General features: G+C 34.5%; 1 protein-coding gene across 4 annotated transcripts in view; it reads left to right on the top strand.

The window, feature by feature from the left end:
• The window catches only part of LOC119068243 (synaptic vesicle glycoprotein 2C-like), a 39,635-nt gene that overhangs the window by 1,719 nt on the left and 14,038 nt on the right, over positions 1-23,878 (top strand). Inside the window, exons 1-14 of one of the 4 annotated variants that reach the window (XM_037171772.1) lie at positions 2,804-3,250; positions 16,630-16,881; positions 16,974-17,109; positions 17,225-17,307; positions 17,386-17,586; positions 17,654-17,737; positions 19,573-19,672; positions 19,749-19,887; positions 19,956-20,158; positions 20,228-20,347; positions 20,421-20,560; positions 20,626-20,785; positions 20,849-20,976; positions 22,624-22,763. In XM_037171772.1, the coding sequence (XP_037027667.1) occupies positions 16,878-16,881; positions 16,974-17,109; positions 17,225-17,307; positions 17,386-17,586; positions 17,654-17,737; positions 19,573-19,672; positions 19,749-19,887; positions 19,956-20,158; positions 20,228-20,347; positions 20,421-20,560; positions 20,626-20,785; positions 20,849-20,976; positions 22,624-22,679 (1,554 nt within the window). In that variant the 5' untranslated portion in view covers positions 2,804-3,250; positions 16,630-16,877 and the 3' untranslated portion in view covers positions 22,680-22,763. Of the gene's footprint in view, positions 1-2,803; positions 3,251-6,870; positions 7,217-11,827; positions 11,851-16,629; positions 16,882-16,973; positions 17,110-17,224; positions 17,308-17,385; positions 17,587-17,653; positions 17,738-19,572; positions 19,673-19,748; positions 19,888-19,955; positions 20,159-20,227; positions 20,348-20,420; positions 20,561-20,625; positions 20,786-20,848; positions 20,977-22,623; positions 23,101-23,878 lie in introns of those variants that run through there. The other 3 variants (XR_005086113.1, XM_037171773.1, XM_037171771.1) reach the window with 3 other exon arrangements.

The following is a 23,878-nucleotide window of genomic DNA, read 5'->3' as shown; positions in this document are numbered from 1 at the left end:
TCCTCACGTTTCCAACAAGGGCTAAAGTTTACGTTTCTTTTTCTTACTATAAAGTGAAAGTAAGTCACGGTTGGTTTGAAACGAGATTAAATAGGGACCGCCGACCACCTATATTTTTTTTTCATATTTATAATGAGTGATGGACAAGAACATCACACAGGAAAAAATTAGCTCGAACCCCTGAGCCGTTTCTGAGAACCAGTGGATGCGCCACCACAAGCAGTCAGACACAACCTGATCACAAATTTTAATGGGGATCGGTAGAGGGAACAATTCTAAGATATACTGTGTAAAAAATATTTCTTTCGATCATCTGCTCTCGGAGCAATAACAGTTGAAAGTCAAAATTTCACCATTTTCGAAGAGTGATATATCCTTGACAAAGTGACCGAACCAGCCAGTCCAGATTGATTCTAGACGCGGTAAATAAGCTCTTTCGAATGGCGAAAAAAAAAAACTGAAAATGTTCTTTTAAGTTACATTTTCAGAGAAGTTAATTTTTCCGCTACCCTCGGTGAAATTTGGCCACTTCTGTACCTTTCTGGTAGCCTTATTTCAAACTTATTTGCGCCTATTATTGTAGCCTGATGAATAAGCTAATAACGATACCAAACATGCCATACTTGATCCATAACAAGTGCTGTTGATGATTCAGTTTTCAATCGAAGTCACTCTACTCGCAAATCTGGAGCCATCGAAAACGAAATTATTAAATTTATTATTAAACCTCAACTGTACATATTTCAGTGTGGATGAATTTTAAAACCAATAAGTCTCTATTCGACTCAATAGTACATGAGATTACTTTTCTAATGACACCTCACATGACCCTGTACGGTTTGTGTAACTGGAGAAATTTTTGTATGAAAATTGCAACTTTTCGGTTTTTGGCTCACCTTTCACCAGCCACACAAGCTTTGAAGAATTTTTTAAAAAGTGGTTTTGGCTTCTAGGGTTGAAGTCCTTTCTAGGTACATATAAAAAATTCCAATAGAAAATGCGTCCGATTTCGGTAGGCTGTTTTTCAAAAGAATCCCCCGAAACAGTCTGTCATGTTTAAATCAACTTCTTTCATTCTAATCGGTTCGGGCGAAGCGAGAACGAGATAGTTTTTACACTAATTAAACTCTAGACAATTCTAAAATTTACAAAGGCAGAAAATTAAATTGTCCATTGTCATCACGAAAAACGAAAATTAAACAAAAAACCTCGAAGTTGATCTTCATAATTCCCGAGAATCATAAAGTGAAAACAGACACATTAAGGAACTCATCAGGGACATCAATGTGTTACAGTTTTTGAGAACTATATGCGAACTACTGAAAAGGAGGACAACTTCCATTTAAATTTATAAGTAAGGGACAAAATCAAACATACTTTTCACGAACTCGTCCAGGTTTCTCAACGCAAAATTACAATTTTATCCAGAGAATATTTTGCCACTCGTACCGTTACGCCATGGTGTGTTCGATTCGACCTCTCCAGCAATGGAACCTGTCATTACAAATCTGCACATAAGATGGCGCCTACAACCTGCGAGTGTGACGTGAATGTGAATGATGGCAACCCAGTATGCATTTTACAAAAATGGGTCTTCACGATGTCGAAAGACGAAAATGCCATCTACCTTCGGTTGCCGAATCAGTTGGCTAGGCCATCCTCCCGGCAGACATCAACACAACAATTAACTGTGAAGAGCAGGGCCTATTTTACGAAAACATGTTTCTCAAGTTTCTGAAAGTTTCTGAAAGTTTCCAAAATGTTTCTTAAAGTTTCTTAAGGAAACTTTTCTAGAAACTTAAGGAAACTTTGAGAAACTTTAGAAAACTTTTCAGAAACATTTTGGAAACTTTCTAAAACTTGAGAAACATGTTTCCGTAAAATAGGCCCTGGTGAAGAGATTAACTTAGCCAGTATTAGATATAAGTCCTATGTATATGTAATATAAGAATTGTAATAGATGTAAACACCATACGCTAAATAAAATAAATGGGCTACTTCAGTTGATGCTACAAAAAATGGTTGATCTATTTTTGCCCCATGTCCAAATCAATTCGTAAATCGAAATTGCTTTACCAATAGAAATATTAGTTCGTCGAGTAATTTCGTTTCTATGTTGTAGTTGCACTTCCTAAACTTCGGCGCATTTCGCTTGCTGACTTGCAGTGCAGTTTTAGAAATGTCGAAATTAGACAAAATAGGTCGTCATAAGGCTTCCAGCGATTTGACGAATATTCTTCCAATTCTAGAATGTTAATTTCATTCTTCGAACGGTTCTTATATCCTGTCCATTGTTTTGATTGGTATTGTATTCTTGTGACGAACTATGAAAATCGAGAACACTGAAACCATTATTAGCAGGCTTTAAAGATTCAACTGAAAACAATTTCATCACCCAATCTATAAATTGAATCACGATATTGTATCCGCATCAAATCACAATCGATTACTTACGTAGATAAAGACATTACATATTCCCCGTAACATATTCAGACACATGTCTTCTCTCATGACTGATGTATTTTCAAAACATTAATTACTTCACTCAGAGGTATATAATGTAAAACAGAATTTTTGTCTCTATTTTTAATCTAATTAATCGTCAATTCAAGACGACATTATTTATACATTCGTTACGAATTCAAGTTAACGGCCAAGATTTTCCCTTGATCTCAATGTTAAGTTATATATTGTGTAGCATCTCTATGATTTGATTGTGTACCAGGTAATACACTGCGAAAATGTGCAGTGACAAAATTAGTGCACTTATTTCGTTTGTTGTGCTTATGTTTTTCGTTTTCTTCTAACGTTAACGGTACACTTTCGTCGCTGATAGAGTCGGAAGTGATGAGGAACTTGTGAACGTTTAACCTGCATTGTTTACGGAAACTCGCTGGATCAAATATTGATTGCCCAGAACTTAGTCTACAAACTGTACGATCTTCCTAAGTAGGAACGAGATTATTTCTATTGATGACTTAGTAAAGAGACGTTTTTGATAAAAGTTGAGTGATGGAATAAAGAGATTGTTCGTAAAAAAGTGATTAGTTGAATGCTGTAAGACGCAAAGTTAAAGTTTATCTTGTGAGTGCTGCGTAAATTTACATATTGTGAGGGTGTATGTTATCCATATACTACACTAAAGCTAGATAAATTGATTATATCCAAATCTAATTAGATATTAAATGAAAATGTTAAAAGTCGAACGACATTCTGCGACAGCAGAAACCCTTCCCAAATAAATAACCGGGTAAATATGACAGCTTCTTTTATTAACTTGTATTAAACAGTGTCCTGATTGTCACTAATACCATCCCCTGGTCAGTGTTTATAAACATAATGTGATTGTGAATGAGTTCTGCTGTAAGAAGTGCTAAATTGTTTACAAGTAGAGGACCACCAAGACTTATTGTCGATTATTGTTTTGTAAACTTCTACATCAATGCATTGCTGCATATTCAAATAAATTTATCAATCTGTCACAATCTTTTTAAATGATTCTTTTGAATGTGCGTCAAATGTACTTCATCATTCTTTAAGAGTTTCCGAGGGACATGCGCATGATGTTCTGATCAATCGATTACTTCTGTTGTTTTAACTAAAATCTACTGTTCAATACAAAATCTATTACTTCGAAAATACCATCTGCTGTGAACGTTAACGCTTATTTATGACGTTGTTTTATCTAACAGACGACAAAACCTTTTCTAAAAGGAGAATGATGTTTAGAAACTAAGAAGAAATGTAATAGAGTTTTTCCATATTTTAGTACATTCTGTCATAAAATTACTGCTGTCACTGCGCTTATTTTCATGTGAACCAACTTCATATGGTGACATTTGTTTTGAAATGACAAATGTGAAGTTGGTTTACATGAAAATAAGCCGCAGAGAATAAATTACTAAGAAAAAAATGTGGCGCCTCTACAGGCCAACCTACTTGTTTCATAGATCGTTCTTTCCAAGAGTATGCACAGTGCATACACACACATGCGAACAATGTATCACAGTGATTAGAAATCAAATATTTGTCTCTGAACGGAACTGAATCGCTATAATTTTTTTTAAACTTAATTTGAAAGAGTATGACAATGTAGCTTTTTCTGAAAAATGACGACTTATTCGTTTCGACTTGTTGTTTGTACGTAGTACAGCCAATTTATGTAATAAAGATCGTTCAATCAACTAGGCAATAATTTTAAACTTTTCAAATATTCCTCGCTGATGGTGGCATAGTTAACTAGACAGCAAATTAAAAATTAGATGATCGGGATGGTTGCTACAGGACACACAGTATTTGCAGGCCTCTCACACCTCCTTATTTCCTTATTTTTCCTTATTGTTATAAATACCTCCTTATTCCTCCTTATTTTATTAAAAAAATCCCTATTTTCCTTATTTTTCGCAAATTTCATCGACGGAAATCAAAATTAAGAAAAAAAAAATCGCTGCGCAGCAAAAATAACAATTTTATATATTTATTTAACACAAAGAACTCGCTACACTCGCTATGGAACAAGGCGTGGGAACGGATAAAGAATAGTTTGGGTGATAAGCTTGATTTTTGGTCATTCTCGGGCTATGGGTATCCTAACCTCAAAAATTGTGTTTTTTCACATATTTGACATCGCCTAGCGGAAAGTAGTACAAATTAAATTATAGTTTTCTTCGGCAATTCGTCAGAGTATTGTATTCTGCACAAAACTCTCCATAGAAGTCAGTTCGCTAAAAATACAGGGTGGACAGTACCAAAATCGATTTTTTTTTTCATTTTTCGATAGATTTGAGCATTTAAACTTCAGACATCAACGGCTAATCGTTAGATAATTAATGACCGGTTTAACATATATTTTTGTGGTTCCATGCCGCCTCTCGGCTCGAGAGTATCGAGTAGAACTATTTGATTTAACATGTACATCTCCCTCAACATTGTCTTGCGTCCTTAATACAAACAATTCAAGGTTTTAGCCTTATTTACACCTTTCAAGTTTATACTTTTATACTTTCACCAATTTATTATTTTTTCGAAATTCGAACGGGATAACAAACAACAGCTATTGCAGTTAACGAGATCAAATTCTAATCCAGCAAGTTTTTAAATTTGAGGGTGAGGTCACGCCGTAAGTACGTTTTAAATATCAAAAATTTTGTCGCATCGAAAACTGATTGAAAACTGTTACCCTACAAAAACGATAGGTACGTCAAAATAAACAGTGATGCGTTGTATTTTGAATTTTGAAGCGCACTTACAGTGATAATTGGTGAAGCTAAGCTTTGCTATAGAATGTAATTCAAGCATTAAATGAAATATTCAAATTTTCATCGTGATAAAAGTGAACTTTACAAAAACGATACGTCAAAATAAACATAAATGCGTTTTATTTTAAAGTTGAGGCTGACTTCCGATGTTAATTGCTATATCTTGGAATAATTTCGATTTTTATCGAAAAATTTCTCTTAATTTTTCCTTAATTTCAACTAACAATTTCCTTATTTCTCCTTATTTTTGTGCTAAAACCTCCTTAATTCCTTTATAAGGAGTCCAAATTTAGAGTGAGAGGCCTGCAGTATTTGTTTTTGTATACATCCGTGCACAATTTTGGTTAAGTTCCCGTTGAATCCAGAGTGAATTAAGTTTAACGGATGTCTGTTTTATACTCAGGCTACCGAGTTCTACCTGTCTAAAATTGTGTTGCATATTATGAAGCAATTTATGTAAATCCAAACAAGAAGAATGTTCAGATGCTATTCGCGTGTAAGGTTATCATAACCTTGAAAAGTATCGTTTCATCGGAAAGCTATAAACTCCTAAAATTACTTAGTCATTGTGTTAAAATGGTCAACACAAATTGTATCGACCTTGTTAGTAACTATATTTACATTTTCATATAAAAAATTCTCTCCGTTTTTTCAATAAGCCATAGTTACCATGTTTACTATAATAGACCTCCTCTTCCCTCGTCCCGTCGTAAATAACCTAAAAGTTTAGGTGATACCTCTAATAATAATAATCCCAAGCACTCCTTACGGTTAGAGGCAGTGAAATTTCAGCATGAATTTGCTTCAGCTGATCCACACAAACAATCAAAACTGTTTATACGTCGCGCGTGCGTGTTGCTTCAACAGTATAAGTATAGACTGTTTTGATTGTTTTTTGCTGAAAAACAACTGTAGCAAATTCATGCTGAAATTTCACTGCATCTGATTGTAATTTGTAAATTTACGAATTTGAAGGTTTTTTTTAAATGAATTTATGGATTTAATGAAATTCTTAAAAATAGTACTGCTGTTTGTCCTACCCGAAGTCTACAAAGATCAAAACTTGTTGATTTAACTTCCAATTTTTTGTTCATCCCTTTTCAATTAAACTTTATAAAATGCCATAATGTTTCCGGGATGGATTTTCTTTGATTAAAAAAGGAAAAATTACTTTCAATTATAAATTAACGCTACTGCAACCTATATACTACCACTACAACATATTGAACTGGAACTCCTTCGAATTTCTTTTCACCCAGTTGTGTTAACTTCGATCCGAAATAATAATAATAAAAAAAGTTGATTGCTGACTGATTGGCCGATACAGAGTCGGCTACATTTTCATATATCCAATGAAATTATTTTTATTTTTATGTTTATTAACAAGAAAAAAATTAACTCGGAAACTCAATGTTATCCCTACGAAATTATGTATACGAGAACAAAAAAAAATTGAATGAAAATGAAAAGTGCTTCATTAAATTGCTTCATATTTATTACGTTGTGTATTAGTCTATTAATGTCCGTTTCAGTTTTTATTAAAATCGTGTGTACGTGTTACTGTACGTGTATTGGGCAAACAGAAGTTTTCAAATATTCTTTTCACTTCGGTAAATATAGTTGGTTAACAGTTTTCTTATTAAAAGGACATGATCGAATGTTCCGTTCGTTGTTCGTTTTCAAATAATAAAATATAAAGAAGAAAAAAACAAAAAATTCGTATCCTTCTTTTATCAAAATTAGTCGATTTCCATATTTACCTTAATGCAATTGGGCAGAAGTATTGTGAACGTATTGGATTCGGTACATAAGAAGAATTCTGTTATTCGTGGAGTGAGGAAAAAATAAAGGGAAAGAAATCGAATTTTGAAACTTCCTGTACGGCGGTTAGCTACAATACACAAACCGAGTTGTAAAGTGATTGCTTGTCCATTATAGGATATTCTCATTGATTCGAGGTACGTACCGATATAATTAATCTCCAATTTAAAAAAAAATAAAAATAAAAAGAAATTAGCGGAATATATCAACTAACACGTCTCCGAGCATCAAATCAAATTTGTTTCTTCCTTATGTATATGGTAAAGAATACACTTTTGTTTATGTAGCTGTTCGAAAATAACTGAAGCCAAGAACTTGGCTCAGTTTTGTTATATTTTGGTTGTAAACAAAAAATTTGCATTCTACATAAACTTGTAACTCTTTGATTTATTGTAGGAAGTTGATGATTATCGCGCTGTTTTGTTTTTATTGTTTTGTGCTATGCAGCTGTCACTAAGAATCTCTTGTAACATATTGAGATGTGTGAGCATTGTTTGGTGGTCTGGTAAAGAAACAATTGTCTCGTGTTTTGATTTGAACGTAATTTTTAAGGAGCATTCTAGAATATTCGGATATCCGCACAACTCATGATTGCCGTCGTAGCAATTTAAATCTTTAAATTACTGACAATAATTAACATGTCTGTAGCCGGACGTCATGTCGCAAAATCTCAGCTTAATATTCAAGAGTTTTACTCCTAATTGCTGTGGAATTCCTAAAAGTATGGATTCGTTCAGTCAATTAATTTCCGACAAAAGACATCACTAGCATGCACAAAGCAACAATTTGGCAACAATAATTGTCATTACTTTCGTGATTGATTGATGTTCCCGCCACGTAATCGTTGCTGAAATGTATCACGTGTATTCGCTTCTTCTTTTATCGATGTAACGCTTCTTTTGGTCTTCGTGCTCATAATTAAATTGATTGCAACGGTTAAGTGGTTTGGAGTAAACAGACTCATACCATAATAGTGGATAGTGAGTTTCGGAGGCGGGCTACCGAAACGAACCCAACTGTGTCTCAGAGTGAAAGGATAATAATACACATTTTTGCGTCTAATGTGTTCATCGACCCCAGGTTCAGCGAAATTACTAATTATCGACGTCAGTTCGACGTTAGTTATACAACTGACAGAATACATTAATAAACCAGTAGTCACTTGAAGTCTCTATAAGAGTTTTGGTATGTTTCCTCCTCTCGAGAAGCAGAAATCCAGATCAAAGATCATTTGCACCATACTTTACCTTGCTTCCACTATCAGAGATATTTCCATTAGGCGCTGTATTTTTGAAAATTAGTTTCTAGGAATTTGTGAAAATTGAGGATTTTAGGAATTTTTAGGAATTAGATTCTCAAAAATAGACCTTGAGAAGAAGCCGCTAGACATAGTACACATGGAAGCAACTATACTGATAGTGTCAACAAAATTACAACAGAGGTCATCCTCGTTGGGTTGACTCTCATTATTGCTAACACTGGTTCATCCTCGTTAAGCATTCATTGTTAGATGAAGATTAATCTGAGACAATTCTTTTCTGTATGAGTTTTGCATATAAAATATGAAGATGAAGCATCTCTACTCAGAACTCTTAATTGGACTAATTGGACTACTTAGAAATTTTATAAAAACAATTTTCAATTCGAAATAGAAATGTTGCTTATCATTGTGTCCATTCGATAATGAATGTTATGTCCAATTAATATCAGCCACCATTCCATAAAACGTTTACCGTCGTCGTCTACTCCTTATTAATTTTAAATGCAATTGTCAATTCATTAATTTGTGTTTTACCAAACAAAATCGACCAAATACTCTCACGAGTAAATATTTCGTTCATTATTTCGGATCCTATTCGCCCATGCGGGTCATTAGCAGACCGATTCTCACTAGAGGAAATTTAATCTTGAAATTAATTCGCAGAAAGATTATTTTTAAGGAGATTTAGTTCAACAGGTAGATTAAGTTTATGCTCCTTGTACCTTGTACTTAGCAATACAACGAGTCATTTTATTCAATAGAATATTTACCCGTTATCTACAGATGATGGCTTGTTGACACTGTGCGAAAAGACACTATGTCACTGTGTACGCAGAAAAAACGTGTCGTAACGATGCAATGATACACTCACGTGCGTCCGTTCAATTGTGCGAGATTAACGTACATATACCACACACTTGACTGATAGCGGTCAAGTTAAAGTACGATTATAATCAAACCGGATGGATTTCAAGTCTTAGCTTAACATATGATTAATGTGAGATTTGTTCATAAATCAAAGCAGAATGCTACCTTCCATTTGTCATTTCTGATTCGGACCAAAAGTACTATGCAAAATAACTGATCTGTGCATATAGTTTATATTGAGGTTACTGTTCATCCGTTAACTGTGTCACCTTTGTCCGATTGAGCGAATAATTTTTTTTTAAATAAATATTTGTCACTCGCCCACCTTGCAGAGAATAGTTTCTTTTCATTCCACCTAGCCAGGACAAAAACTCAAGCAAATAAAATTTCATGACAATCCTAATTGATCGTATTGATCCAGAGCCGTCGTCAGTCGGTGTCGCTCTCAATAATTTACAAAATTAATTTCTATTTCCTAGCGTGAAAGTGCCGCTCTTGCAACCTTCCCGTGTGCCTAATAATAACGCGCTCATAACAAAGTAATAAAATATTAAAAAATCTATATCACCAAAAAAGTCAATAAGTCGTGACATTGACAGTAAACACCTACAGGCTCGGATGTATATTTATTAATACGGTTAGTATACATTCCCAATCTATAAGTTGATATATGATCGGAATGAGGTGTACACAGGGCATATGAAAACGAATATAAAATAAGGTATTTTTTATGATACAGAGTAGAAGGTAGCGCCGAGAGCCGATTGAAAAAGAAAAATCCGCGAATGCCCCCCAAAAATGATTGTAACGTCTCAATCTTTTAGTGTCAAGAAGAGTGTTTTCCCATTGAGCTCTGTTAAATGAACTGGTCTGAGCTCGTCAAAAATTTCTACTCTCCTTTAACACTATCAGATCTGCACAAAAAATTGATTGTTATGACAGAAAGGCATCATGCGTCATTGCTAAAGTGAACAATTATTGTTCAATCGAGCTTTTTTTAACTTTGGCCAATTTTTTTCGAATGTCCTCACAGATATGAAAATATTTTGCGTCGTCAATAAATCCAATCAAACATTGATTAACAGCTAATTATGAAATTAAAAACGAACTGAAAGCAACAGCAGAGACTGTTGGCCTCGGTCGACCATCGGCGACGCTCCAGCCTTCTCGAAGGTGTATATACATATAATTTGAGAACACACTGGACAGGACAACATCACACAACGTGTACTGTATTGTGTGTATATAAATTTACGCCCTTTTTATACTCGAAATCTATATGGATTGGAGACGGAACACAAAAAAAGCGTATTTTTTCCGCTAATGATTAGTATTTGGATACGTTTCATTAGTGAAAGTAAATATATTGGGGGCTGTTGTTGTTTTTCTTCGCCTATTTTTCGTTCCGTTGACGGGTGTCCATTTAAATGCAAAATTCTTATTTTGGCGAGAAATTGTTTATTTTCGGGGCAAATTTGAATTTTTCTTTGGTAATTTACACACTTTCTCTCGCATCGGAATTTGAATAGTCGGTGTTTCCTCGGGAACGTATATAGTTAACAAGTTCGCCGACGGAAAAATAGAGAAAAAAAAACTCCGTCCACCTGTGCATATTGTCGTCGATTGAATTTCCATTCAATTTTCTCATTTACAAAATGAGTGTGTCACGCTATCATATTTAATTCTATTAAAATACATCAGCCGAGCGGCTATGAATAGAATTTATGTTTTATTAAGCGTAAGGGAGGATGATAATGAGTTTCACATGTGATAAAATCATAAAATGGGTTTTGTCATCATCCACACACTAGCCAAGTAATGTAAGTGTATAAACGTCAGTGTGTCCGTATCGTTATTTACTTTCAAAAGCGACCCGAAACAATTTTGAGCATCTTTTTCCATGGAAAGATTATGATATCGTTTTTAGTACTGTGTGCAATCCGTAGTGTGTGTCGGGGTATAAACAACAACAAGACCAACGGGCAGTAACAACAATTATATACCATTATATAAAAGCTGTTGAGGAAGTCAATTTATCCCTGTGTGTAACGACCGGAATTATAAGTGGCTTTGTTATTAATTAACCCAATGTAATAACTAAATATTTATTCCAATTTTCATTAAACTGAGCACGGCGTAATAAAAATAAAAATTAGACGCGTTTTATTATTTATAAAACGAAAATAACAGAAAAAAACAACGGCTAACGAACCAAGTTATGGACACACATTACCTACACATTATTTTCTTTTCCCCATTTCGGTTTTCCTCTTTCTCTCTTCACATTTTTTTCCTTCTTTCCTTTTGGTGAAACACAAATAATTTGTTACCTACCTCACGAAATAATCACACATAAATAGACATTTTTTCGATTAAAAATGTACAAAGTACTTTTTTCCGTCTGTATTTGACTAATGTTACATCGAAGAGTCCAATTAATAAATCGTGTTAAATCGTGTGTAGTAAAATCCTTGTGGCTATTTAAGTATAATAACTTCTACGTTCAGTTCATTTCCATGGTTTTTTTTTTCAAATATTTTTCTTCTGGTGACGGTGATACAAGAAACGCACGAAAGAAAATGTTGGCACTCATAAGCAGTTACTAATAAAAATGTTTGTACGGATAACTTCGATAGCAGTCAGGTATGATTTTTAAACTACAAAATCGCTTTTAAAACAACTCGCTGTCCGTTCGATATTGGTATCTCCCCGGTGTATTTTCTCACATACATTTTTTTTTATATCCAATTTTTGCTTCGTTCGACGCTATAAAGGAGAAATGGTCGATTTATTTGAAATTCTTGCTTGTGGAAAACCATATGACTTTTTTCCAGTGTATATTTAGTCAACATAATTGCCTTGTGGACACACGATTATACTTGGAAACACGTGACATCCATATAGTAATTCAAGGCTGCACCTGTTAATTTAAACTAGTTGAATTGAATGAAATTGAACTTTTTTTTCACTTTATTGACAAGTTAAATTAAATTTCGATTGATTATCGCTCATCAATTTTTGTTGACAGTTTTTGAACTTGAACCTTTGATAAGGCACTTAGGACATTAGAAAATTTGAGGCTGGTGTTTAATTGAATTTGGTTAATAAGAACGGAACGTAATCGTTATACTGGAAACGTCTTCGATTTTTTTTTAGTTTATTATTGACCTTGCTATAAATGGTGCGGCTTAATAATGAAATCCTTACTGAGGCTTTTCCTTCGATTATTTGAGATCTTTTGATGGATTCATTTTTGATCGCTGTTTTAGCTATGTGTATGTATATACAGTTAAAGCCAGTGAAATTACCACTACGACGCACGTGCGTCTATAAGCTTCAACCCTATAAAGAAGTGTAAATTTAAATCAAATATATTATCTGTAACTCCAAAAACTTGTAAATTGAAAAGATCCAAGTTTTTACAAGTTGGAGTCACGGCTTAGCCTGACTACCTTTTCTTGGCATGAAATCATCAAATATCAATTATATAGTATAAACAGTTTTGATTGTATGTGTGGATCAGATGAAGCAAATTCATGCTGAAATTTCAGTTCCTCCTGACTGTAACTTAAAAGTTTCAAAATTATTCCCTCGGACTCAAGTCAGCTTGAGTTCGGTTTACTTTCTGTGGATGATGTAGAGTGTATTGAACTGAATTAAAATTTTAGCGAAACATTTTACAGTCATTTAAACACTTCATGAATTGCTGGGTGAATATTCGCCGATTTACGAAATAATTGACAGAAATGCAAACTAAATCTGGAAGTAGTTGCTTAATCTACTGACAAAACTTGTAATTTACAGAATTTGGTGACTCATTCAGTTCTTATTTTGGTTCCAATTTTTGTTTGAACTATTGTAAAGCTCGTTTGGAGTCAAGTTACAAGTTAGGCAATAATTAGGGACTAGTCACTATTTTATCATCTGATCGACAAAAATGTAAATAACTTTTTAGATTGTGTGTTTTTAGAAAGACTATAGCTACATTCGTGCCTTGTGATTACTAACGATTTGAATTGTGCTCCGACATTTGACTGATCTTTGAAATTTCTAAATCTTCGAAAAAGTCAATTGTACTATTTCTTACCTCTTTAATTTTGAGTCATATTGTCCGTTCAACTTCGATTTCTCGGAGTAGACTATGGATAATGTATTATATTGCCATACTAACTGAATCTATTACTACTTCTATTGTTTAAAGTGTTTTCATGTACTTTTGATATAATTGAACCTTCAATGATTTTCGCTAATTATTGTCGCTGTTGCAATAACAGATGTTTTTCGATTGATTTGAAGACAAATTTTAATCTTCTGCTTTAGTACTTCGGTTAGCTACAAACGAACGTTCATCGAACTAATTTTGTTGATGAAATCATGAAAAATCAAACGATAGCTTAATATTCAACCCATCTATCTCATTTATAGCAATCAGATAATAAACGCTTCAAATGCGTCAGTACCGGCGTGTGGCATGTAATCTCACTTATTCATCTTCTGAATGACCAATTTTTGGTTATATCATTATACTAATGGAAATTTTCGCAAACGTGATGTGTCGCCTCGATGTTCTCTAGGTATGTTCATATCTTGAATGTATATACAATTCGATTGCCACTGTAATGCAGACGCTATCGAGTGCAAGCTCTCTGGTTTTATGACGTCTAAAACGTTTAAGTGGATACTTCGACCAATTATTATCAGGAATGTTAATCGTTCATCATTTTTGACCAATCTAAGCAATAACCAATTCAAACCGATTCACAAATTTTATTTTATCAATTTTCCGCCTAATCTCTATTGTGTATTGATTTGGTGTCACTGAATCCATAATTTATTTGCTCATGTATGTGAAATGTGATTGAAACAATTTTATTGTGACATTATCGGCGTCTAGTCAATGTTACTGAACTGGTATGATGCTTAATAGGTCAAGGTTTTCATTCTTAGAATCTGATCAAAGTCTTTTTTGTAGTTAGAATGTGATAGATTAAAAATTCTTAAATTATTGTCGACGTTAAGTGTCTTTATGGCATTATTGTATTACAAATTAGATGTAAGTGACTCTTGACTCTCACGACGTAGCCCCGCGTAGCCCACATTAACGCATGTGTAATTGAGATTTCAGATGGGAAGGTCAATTAATTCAATATTGCTACGACATCATATTAATTAATTGGAAACGGTGAAAATTAGGTTGAAAAGGTTAGTTGGAGCCGGTCCCGGTATAGATTTGATCCCTCTTCTGACTTTTTGTTCGTTCAGATGAACAAGAAACGCCAATACAATATTCTTGTTCAGGGCCTAATATTTGAGAATTATTTTACTAATTTTCACCAAATTTCAAATTCTAATTCATTTAGTCATCCCCGATATATCAGCTGAATATAATTACAAAAGACATGAAAACCAATTGCAATCTAAATCAAAGTATAAAAATTAACAACTCAATTACTTCACTCTTATAATAATTGCGGCTCTCCGAATTTCGGCTCCCTCGATTGATGTTATGGAGTTAGGACATACCTCCAAAAAAAATTCTAGAATTTTATCTTTGATTTTTAGAATTTTTTTTGAGGAGTTCCCAGACTCCTTAACAAAAATTTAGGGAGCTGAAATCCGACTGGCCGCAGTAGTCGTTAATGTGTTAATCACGGAAAGTATTGTCAACGTTGATAAAAACACAAAAAGAAAAATCTAAGTTTCGTCACTCAACAGTTCATCACATACGACATCAGGCGGTTCTTCAAGTTTCTTTTTCACTTCTACTTTAAACTGATTCCGGTTCAACACAATAAGACCCGCTGAATTCGTTCACTATCCGTATCATCTTAGCAAGCGGTTGATTGTATCCGTATTTCGTTTCGTAAACAACTTCAGCTAATGATCTTTCATTTCCCGGCAATCGATGTTGATGTCTTCTGACGAACCTCGCCTCAATGTCCTCATCATCAATCTTTTTGTTGTACAAATCGTATGCCATTAATGCATTTGTCATCATCCTACGCGTTGATAGTTTGTCCAATCCAAGTTTCCAAGTTTCTTCATATGGCAATAGTCGATACGGCGGGATACGATTCATGTCACCCAATGCATACATAACAAATTGTTTTTGGACGGACTCAATATCGTCGCTGTTATTCTGTTGGTATGGATACCAAATGACTGAAGCAAATTCTAGTTCTGATCTCACAGTGTACTACACCCCTAATGCTCTCGCACCAAACTGCCCTTTCGATATTGACTATATAATCTTGGCCCTCGTCGATCTTCGTTCCATGTGTGCTATTAGATAGATCCACTGGAATACCAAGATCTCGAACTTCCTGATAACCACACCACATTCTTGTTCAGGGCCTAATATTTAGAATTTTTTTTACGGCTCAATTTCACTAAATTGGGTGAATTTTTCGAACATCCGAATTCCTGATTTTAAAAGGAATGAACTATTCATCACAAGTAATTGCAAAACTAAAGTGTTTTTGATTCAAAGTTTTGTTCGTCTTTCGTAAAGTTCAAAACTGGCTTTTTAACAAAAAAATTGTCTCTGTAAACAGTAAACATTAAACGATAACCTTTATAAATGGTGGAAATGTTTATAAAGTAGAGGTTTTTGTGTAAACCAATTCTTACTTCATTTTTATGACTTCATTTGGTTGAGTTTTCGGACTAATTACATCTACTTTACTTTAGCGGGCACGAGAACACATCATTGGTCTTGGTCTCCTCCAGCATTTTCCTCTAATCGGACCTTTTTCGCAGTAACTTTCTCCAATCACATCACACATTCCTTGTCCATCCTTTGTACATGACTGCGAAGCAAAGATAAACAATTACCTGACACAATTTGTCTTTTTGTAGACAACTTTCATTCGAAAAGTTTTAACTTTTTCAATTAATTTGTTCGCATTTTTATCGTCATTTATCGTCACAACTCGTTCAGAACCTTTAAACTCGCAAACAACGGTTGTATGTTTCTTGGAATACTTGGATCTTACTAAGAATAATGTGCCACTAATATAACATCGAAACCACTTATTACACTCTGCAGGCTTTCGAATACGTTTACGTTGATGAAACAACACCATGACTATTAAAAAGTGCCCTCTAAATTATGATTGAAACCCGAGATAATTATTTAAAATTTAAAAACTAAAAGTTTCAACAGCCAAACAAAATCTGCTGAATCTTTAATTTGGAGAAACGTTTAGCCCTTCGAATAATTTCCGGTAGAATAAAGATTTTTGGTGTAAACTTGCAATTGCGAATGACACCCAAAAAGAACCTTGATACTTCAAATTTAGTCTCTACTTTGTGTACATACATGACATCTCCTCTAGTGCATTGATTGTGTACGAAATGATCTTTTTTCTTTACAAAATTCATTGAGAAATTTTTTGCTTTCTTTTCTTTTTTCTAATACAGTCGAACGTGAACGTTGAACTCAATATACCATTTGATCAACACCGATTCGCGCTGGCTCATTTTCACAAGATAAGAAGCCGTGTTTTATTGCGATAAAGAATACTTATAAAGGTGATATACTGGATTCGCCAAATAGTCGGCCCATTCACATAGAATTGGAACCGATAAATTCAATTGATGTCCAAGAGTCGAGAACAACGCTTGAATCAATTTTTTCATCATCCCAAGCGAAAAGAACTTCCTGCGTCATGGGTAAATTGGAGATATTTTTTTTTGTTGTGTCCTTGTTTGTCAGTGTTGTTTGTTCAATAAGGTTTTCTAAATAAAATTTTCGAATTGCTTAGGGTTGGATTTTATGGACAACACCGGAGTGGATTATGAGAATGCCCTCCTAAATGCTGGATTCGGAAAATTTCATTATTATTTATTAGCAGTCTGTGGACTAATTTATTTGAATACAGCAGTCGGTATAACGATACTGTGAGTAATTTCATTCGATTTCAATCATCGTCAAATTGCATTTACATGCACGACGATTCCGCATTGCACTATCTTACAGATTTTAATAATTAATTTCTCATTTCCATTTCCCCAGATCGTTTGTGTTACCATCAGCAACATGCGATTTTCAAATGACATCCAAAGACAAAGGCTGGTTAACGGCCGTTCCAATGTTCGGTGCGTATAAGAATTTCATTCGAATGTTTCTTTTTTCCGGTTCCATAATTTAAATTGTACTGTCTTCTCTGCTGATAGGAATGCTTCTGGGATCATATTTCTGGGGCTGCTTAGCCGATACAAAAGGCAGAAAAGTCGTGCTTATTGCTACATTATTGTTGGATGGCATTTGCGGGCTCATTTCGTCGGTGTCACAATACTACAGTTTATTTTTGGTGTTACGATTTTTTAATGGATTCGGTGTGGCCGGAGCTATGGGTATTTGCTTTCCGTATTTAGGTAAATAATGCACAGCAACGGAAAAACTTCAGTGAGTCATTGTTTGCCATTAAATGTATGATTACAGGTGAATTTCAGCCGACTAAATATCGGGAAAAGATTTTGTGCTGGATGGAAATGTTTTGGACTTTGGGAATTATCATTCTTCCTGGTAAGTAAAACTATTGACCATAATCCATACACATGTACAAAGCTTAACGTTGTTTCGCTTTGTGATAGCACAGTACTCGCCACGAGTCAACAAAGTTAGTGATTAATTCAAATTTCATTATGATTCGCTAGACTTGTTCGTGTGCAAATTGGTACAGTGTTCTCAGAACACTGTCGCCATGGTCTGATCTGAAATGGTTTTTTTTTGAACTGCATATAATGCACAACGTCGAAAGTCGTATTTATTTGTTGCGCCTCATTTCCTTACCTTCACTTACTGAATTTTGGTAACGCTCGGAATTGATCAGGCGTTATGTGACCTGAACGTTAAATTAAAAATTGTCGTGCGTCGGTGTCGAAAACGGGGACTTTGCAAAAATTTTCTTTGGTGTTCGGCCACTTACATGAAAAGTTGTATACGCATCTGATGTGGACAGTTTATTTTAGGCCCTTTCGCTTGTCGCCCTCACTTCGTTAGGACTTCAACTCGCGAAATTGCTTAAAATATACCGTTCACAACAGATAAGTTAATAACTATTTTTTGTCAAGGTTCAGGTTCAACCTGAATGAACCTGAAATCTATTACTTCAGGGTAAGTGAGTTCAGGTCAGATTCAAGAGCGCTGAGGTTTTTTTTTTGCTCTCACTGAACCTACTAAACCTAAAGTGATAAATTATATGAACAATGTTTATTCAAGTGGAACCGGGGATCTTAAAAAAATGAAGACATCGTCAATTAATATATGACCAAGATTGGATCATTAACCATTAAACCGAATCTCTAGCTGTAATTACAGTCTGCGAAAATATGAAATCGATTTACTATAACAATGGGCAATCAAATTTCAGCATAAGTTTGTTTCAGCTGATTTTCAGCTGGTTCACTCATATAAACAAAACTGGTTTTTATACGGATTTAACAGTACACGCATGCGCGTGGGAGTAGTAGAAGCGTATAAACATCAATAGTAAGTTTTCTTTGTATGAGTGAATGAGTCGAAAATTAGCTGAAGCAAATTTCGGCTGAAATTTTATTGCCATTTCCTGTATCAACACACATGAACGGAATGAACAGTCCCGACGCATCGAAAGACTCCTGAGTGAACATTTAGTTTCTTCGAACAGATCCTAAACTCTCAATACTCCAGTACAATGCTCCGATACCAGAGACTAGAGGCCTCACTGGCCTAGGTGCCGTACTTCACCCAACTACTCGAAATTATCATATTTTTTCTCAATTTCTCAAAATTGGAAGTTCAACAAATTTCAACAAAAAATCATTTCTCAAAAATCAGCGCTACTACAGGTTCTCTGTGTTTTCGTTCGCGCTAATTTTGTCTGGTCGATTAATTTTTTACATAAGTTGAACAAGATTGTACAATCAATGAAATCACGTGAGTGTATTGAGTTATTTGTTGTCGTCACTTCATTTCCACTTCCAAGATCGCGAGTTTCGTGAAACAAATTGTTGCCACTCGCGAGGCCATTTGACTTTCGGACAAATTCACAACACTAATGGTATGGTTGAAACAGAGATAAAATATACACCTTCCAGATCCGAAACGCTTTCCTGTCCATCAATCATGTGGCCATTTAGTGTTGATAACAATCTCTCGTAAATATGTACGCTTAATGTCGTCGTTATAGCCAAATAACAAATTCAATTAAGATCGTGTACTGATTGGAAAGGAAAAGATTTTTCATTTGCGCGTAATAAATTAATTTGCGATGTAGTAGACTGATACACCGACCATTCATTCACCGCGCCTGATAAGAATTTAAGGCGAACATTTCATGGTGCAATTTTTCTGGTTTTCAATTATTTATTTTCGTTTAGGAATCGCATGGATCATAATTCCATTAGATGTTGAAATCAAACAGGATGGATTCCTATTCCACAGTTGGAATTTATTTGTCGGAATTTGTGCAATACCCAGGTACAGTTCAAGCCATTTGATGGGAAGCGCGGCCGAGAAATGATTATTACTCACTAACCTTATTGTCGGTTTACAGTCTACTCCTAGGCTTCTGGTTGTTTTTCTTTCCGGAAAGTCCAAAATTTCTCATCGAATGTGGAGAGACGGAAGAGGCATTGGAAGTTTTGAAGGACATCTTCCAAGTGAACTCTGGAAATGATCGAGCATTATATCCCGTAAGTATAGTTTGTATTATCCGTACGGGAACTAGGATCCACAACAAAACACTTCCGTTGATTTACAGATACTTTCGTTACAAGAAAAAGAGAAAATCAGTGCCATATCACACAAAACATCGAAATCAGTACGTGCCTTAAGTATGCGAAAGCCGAGAGAAATGAAGCTACTTCTGTCGGAAATTTGGCTACAAACGAAACTACTGTGCAAACCACCACATTTACGTAATACTATACTCACATGTGCAATTCAATTCGGTTTGACCACCAGGTAATTTTCATCAGTAAAACTATCGTCATCGTCGATTCACTCAATCATTTCCGATTTCGTTCCGTGCAGTTATTACACACTTATGATATGGTTCCCGGAATTGTTCTATCGATTTGAAGAATTCGAGAGTGCACATCCTGGTCAACATGCGTCCGTTTGTGAAGTGTCATCGATTATTCTAACAAATGGGTAAGTGTTTTCAGACGCAACATTTAGTCGTGCTCTCAACTGAAAGAAAAACATTTTTTTGTTCATTTCACAGAACGACCGTAGAGAAATTCTGTGGTGATCCGTTAAACGACAGTGTGTACTTTCATACGATAATTATTGGTCTAGCATGCATTCCGACTAGTTTCTGGTTACCGCTATGCGTACACAAGCTAGGAGCCAAGTTCTTCTTGAGTAAGGCGATTTACAATGAATTGCGTTCACAATTGTCAAGTCTAACTAAATTTTTCCGTTTTCAGTCTTTAGTCTTGTCATCGCTGGTGCAGTTACCGTAGGATTGTATTTCGTAATTGACTCAACGCAAAATCTCATTCTATCGTGTATATTCGAAGCGTTAACTTCTTTAGGAATAAGTACAGTTTATTGCGTGATGGTTGACCTGTTTCCGACGAATTTAAGGTACACTTTGGAAGCTGTAAGCGAATATGGTTTGATTTCTTTTGTTTTTCCGTTTGGTTTCAGGGTCATGGCAGCAGCCCTATCACTAACGTTTGGGAGAGGAGGTGCCTTAATTGGGAATCTTGTTTTTGGGTTTCTAATCGATCTAAATTGTGTTGTACCAATAGTATTATTTTCTGCAATGTTGTTCAGTAAGTATACCAACCTGGAATATTATTTCGGCTAACAAAAAGGGCGGGGGGTAACCAAAAACCTTTTCCAAGACTTTTCGTTATTTTGTCTGAGGAGTGTACACAGGCTCGTTCCTATTAAGTTCGGCCTGATCTCCTGATGTGGATCTTCTAAAAAATTTCGAATGAACCCAAATAGCTTTGCACGTTTTCTATGCGCTAATTCGAGTGTTTTATTCGATGTCAATAGTAACAGTAAATTTTCTAAGAGTCCTAACTAAATATTAGCAGGACAACTCGAAACAGAAAACAATTGTACTGACTTGAAATTTATGAAATGAAGTTAAGATTGCCTTTAATGGTTTCTCTTTCAAACACTGCACCGAGCGAACGAGTTGAGTGACAACGATTTTGATTTTTATACGAAACGTGTTGGTTGTTGTACAAATTCGAAAAGTTTACCAGAATTCCCAAATGTTGTATGGCCTTACAAGCATCGTACTTTCCAAGTAATTTTTTTATTTGTTTCGTCTATCATGGTGATAATGAATTGCAGGAAACATTGAGTGTATCATGTTGAACAAGTGAACTTTTCAAGTACAGCGACAATTATGTCATAAGTGAACGTTGAAGAAATCAACATTATTCAAGTTGATAAACAATCTAATGTTTTAGAATTGTGAGCGCCAGCTTGATGATTCATTTTTTTTTACTAACGGCCTGTACCTATACAGAGAGTAAATAATTTCGTAGTGCCCATGTGGTTGGTGTCTACTTCATTGTTAGTACGATCTGAATAATCACTTTTTACCGGCCACAAGCATGTAAAGAGAACCTCAAGGCAAATAGTGTTTGGGATTTAGGTGATTGCAACCAATGCCTTCGTCTCACACTTGACAACATAAAAAAGTTCCATGCGTGGATGTAGTGTTCTCGCAGAAACGACCGGAAATGATTCATTACCTGATGATAATACTCCAGTGGTAAGCCAAAATAACGTATCACATTGTGTGTGTGCTTTGGAGAGCTTTCGAAAGCATTGGAAAGTCTTTTGGATTCCATTGGAAAAATGCAGTATTTTAGTGGATTATAAAAGGAGAGCTCGAAAGCTCTTTAAAAGCAAAGACACAAATATGATACGTTTTATTGGCGTAACACGGGAGAGTGAGGGTAATTTTCCCTTCCGCTGGGCTTTCCGATTAATTAGTACATTACTCATCAATACGAAAAATAATGGAAAACGGCTTGTGTGAAGTTCTGACGAACAATAGAACATCTTCAAGATACGGTACTTTCAGACGTAACCTCACTTAAGTTTCGTTAAATGTTTCGTTCATTCATTCATTTGTATGAGATTTTTTTAACGTGGATGGCATTTCTTGACGTGGATGGCATTTCAAACAGCCTTGAAGATGATCTATAGGTCTATAGGTCAAAACAGTCCTAACAAGGACGTAAACCTATTCCAAATAAAATCACTTGTCTAATTATTCTGAAAAGTCAAACTAAATTTTATTGTGGTTTCTTATGCAGCATACAATGTTTTCTTTAGCCTAGTTTTATTAACATAAAAATATATCAAAATGGCATAACGCTAATCCGTTTCAACCATTTGACTTTAAAAGAAAAATCTCAATTTCTCTTCTTCTCTTCTTTGTTTAATTTCAGTAAGCGGAATCCTTTGCTTCTTTCTACCAAGTACCGGAGGCGAATCTCTCGACTAAAATATACGTATAGAATTAGAATATAAATTGAATTAATTATTAATGATTTACATATATAGATAAGAGAGAAATGAAAGCAAAAAATTATATAAAACAAAATATTTCACATAATTTCAAAGTATTTAAAAGAAAAACAAAGAGAAATGAGAGAAAACTTAATTATACGATTTAAATCCAGTTACCTTTAATTATATTAATTTATACAGCACATATTATCATCGATATTTATATTTATATTGTATATTGGAAGCAAAGTAAGAAGGAAGGAAAAACTATTCAATGAGTCCTCATTCAAGCCATGAGAAATTTGTAACCACACAGTGAATTGATTTCGTTTAATTTTTACATTAGAGGTATAATCGTCACTTAGGAAAAGTGTGCTCTCAATCGAGATTGGGATTGAAACAAAGTGATCATCAACGTTGAAGAAAAAAATAGAAAGAATTATAAAAATCTAAATTAGTCAAAAGAAAAAAAAGTTTTTTTTGGTTTTGGATTTTTTTTTGAAACAAAATGAAATAAACCGAAAGAAGAAGAAACAAAAAAGAAATTTTACGACAACAAAAAAAAAGTATATGAAGAGACTTTACAAATTCCTTAATAGCATAAATTTAGTATTACAAAACAACAATCCGTAGCGGTAGTAGTTTTTAAGTATTAATTTATCATTTTCATTGTTAATTAAAATTAAGTGTAAATTACGAGCGAAATTTTGATGTTTGGATTTGATTAAAAAACAATCAAAAAATTAAACTAAAATTCATGATCAATTTCATCCAAAATTATGACTCTAACTTAGGGCTCATTTTTTGGAAATTCTGAAAAATTTCGAAAAATTCGGAAAAATTAAATTCCCCAAAATGAGCCCTGCTCTAATTCGATAGGATGGCATAATTTCAAAGACTTTCGTTGGACCTTAGATGACAGTCGTGCTGTGGCTTTTCGTTGTGCAAAAATTCGCAAAAATATTATTTCAATTTATTACCCAATTTCGAAATTTACAATTGGGACGATCTTCAGGACTCAATAAAACCTTAACTACAGAAATGGTTATCTGTTTTCCGAGAGAGACACTTCGTAAATTAGGCGAAAAATTAGTGTGTTAGTGGAACGATCAATGTCATCCCAAAACTTATTGGTCTCTCTCTCTCTCTCTCTCTCTTGCCGCAAACATAGATCTTGTTGGAATTTCCTATTTT

The sequence above is a fragment of the Bradysia coprophila genome (genome assembly GCF_014529535.1).
Source record: "Bradysia coprophila strain Holo2 chromosome X unlocalized genomic scaffold, BU_Bcop_v1 contig_173, whole genome shotgun sequence".
Classification (NCBI taxonomy): Eukaryota; Metazoa; Arthropoda; class Insecta; order Diptera; family Sciaridae; genus Bradysia; species Bradysia coprophila.
The sequence above is the reverse complement of the archived record's forward strand: the minus strand, read 5'-3'. Positions and strand labels throughout refer to the sequence as shown.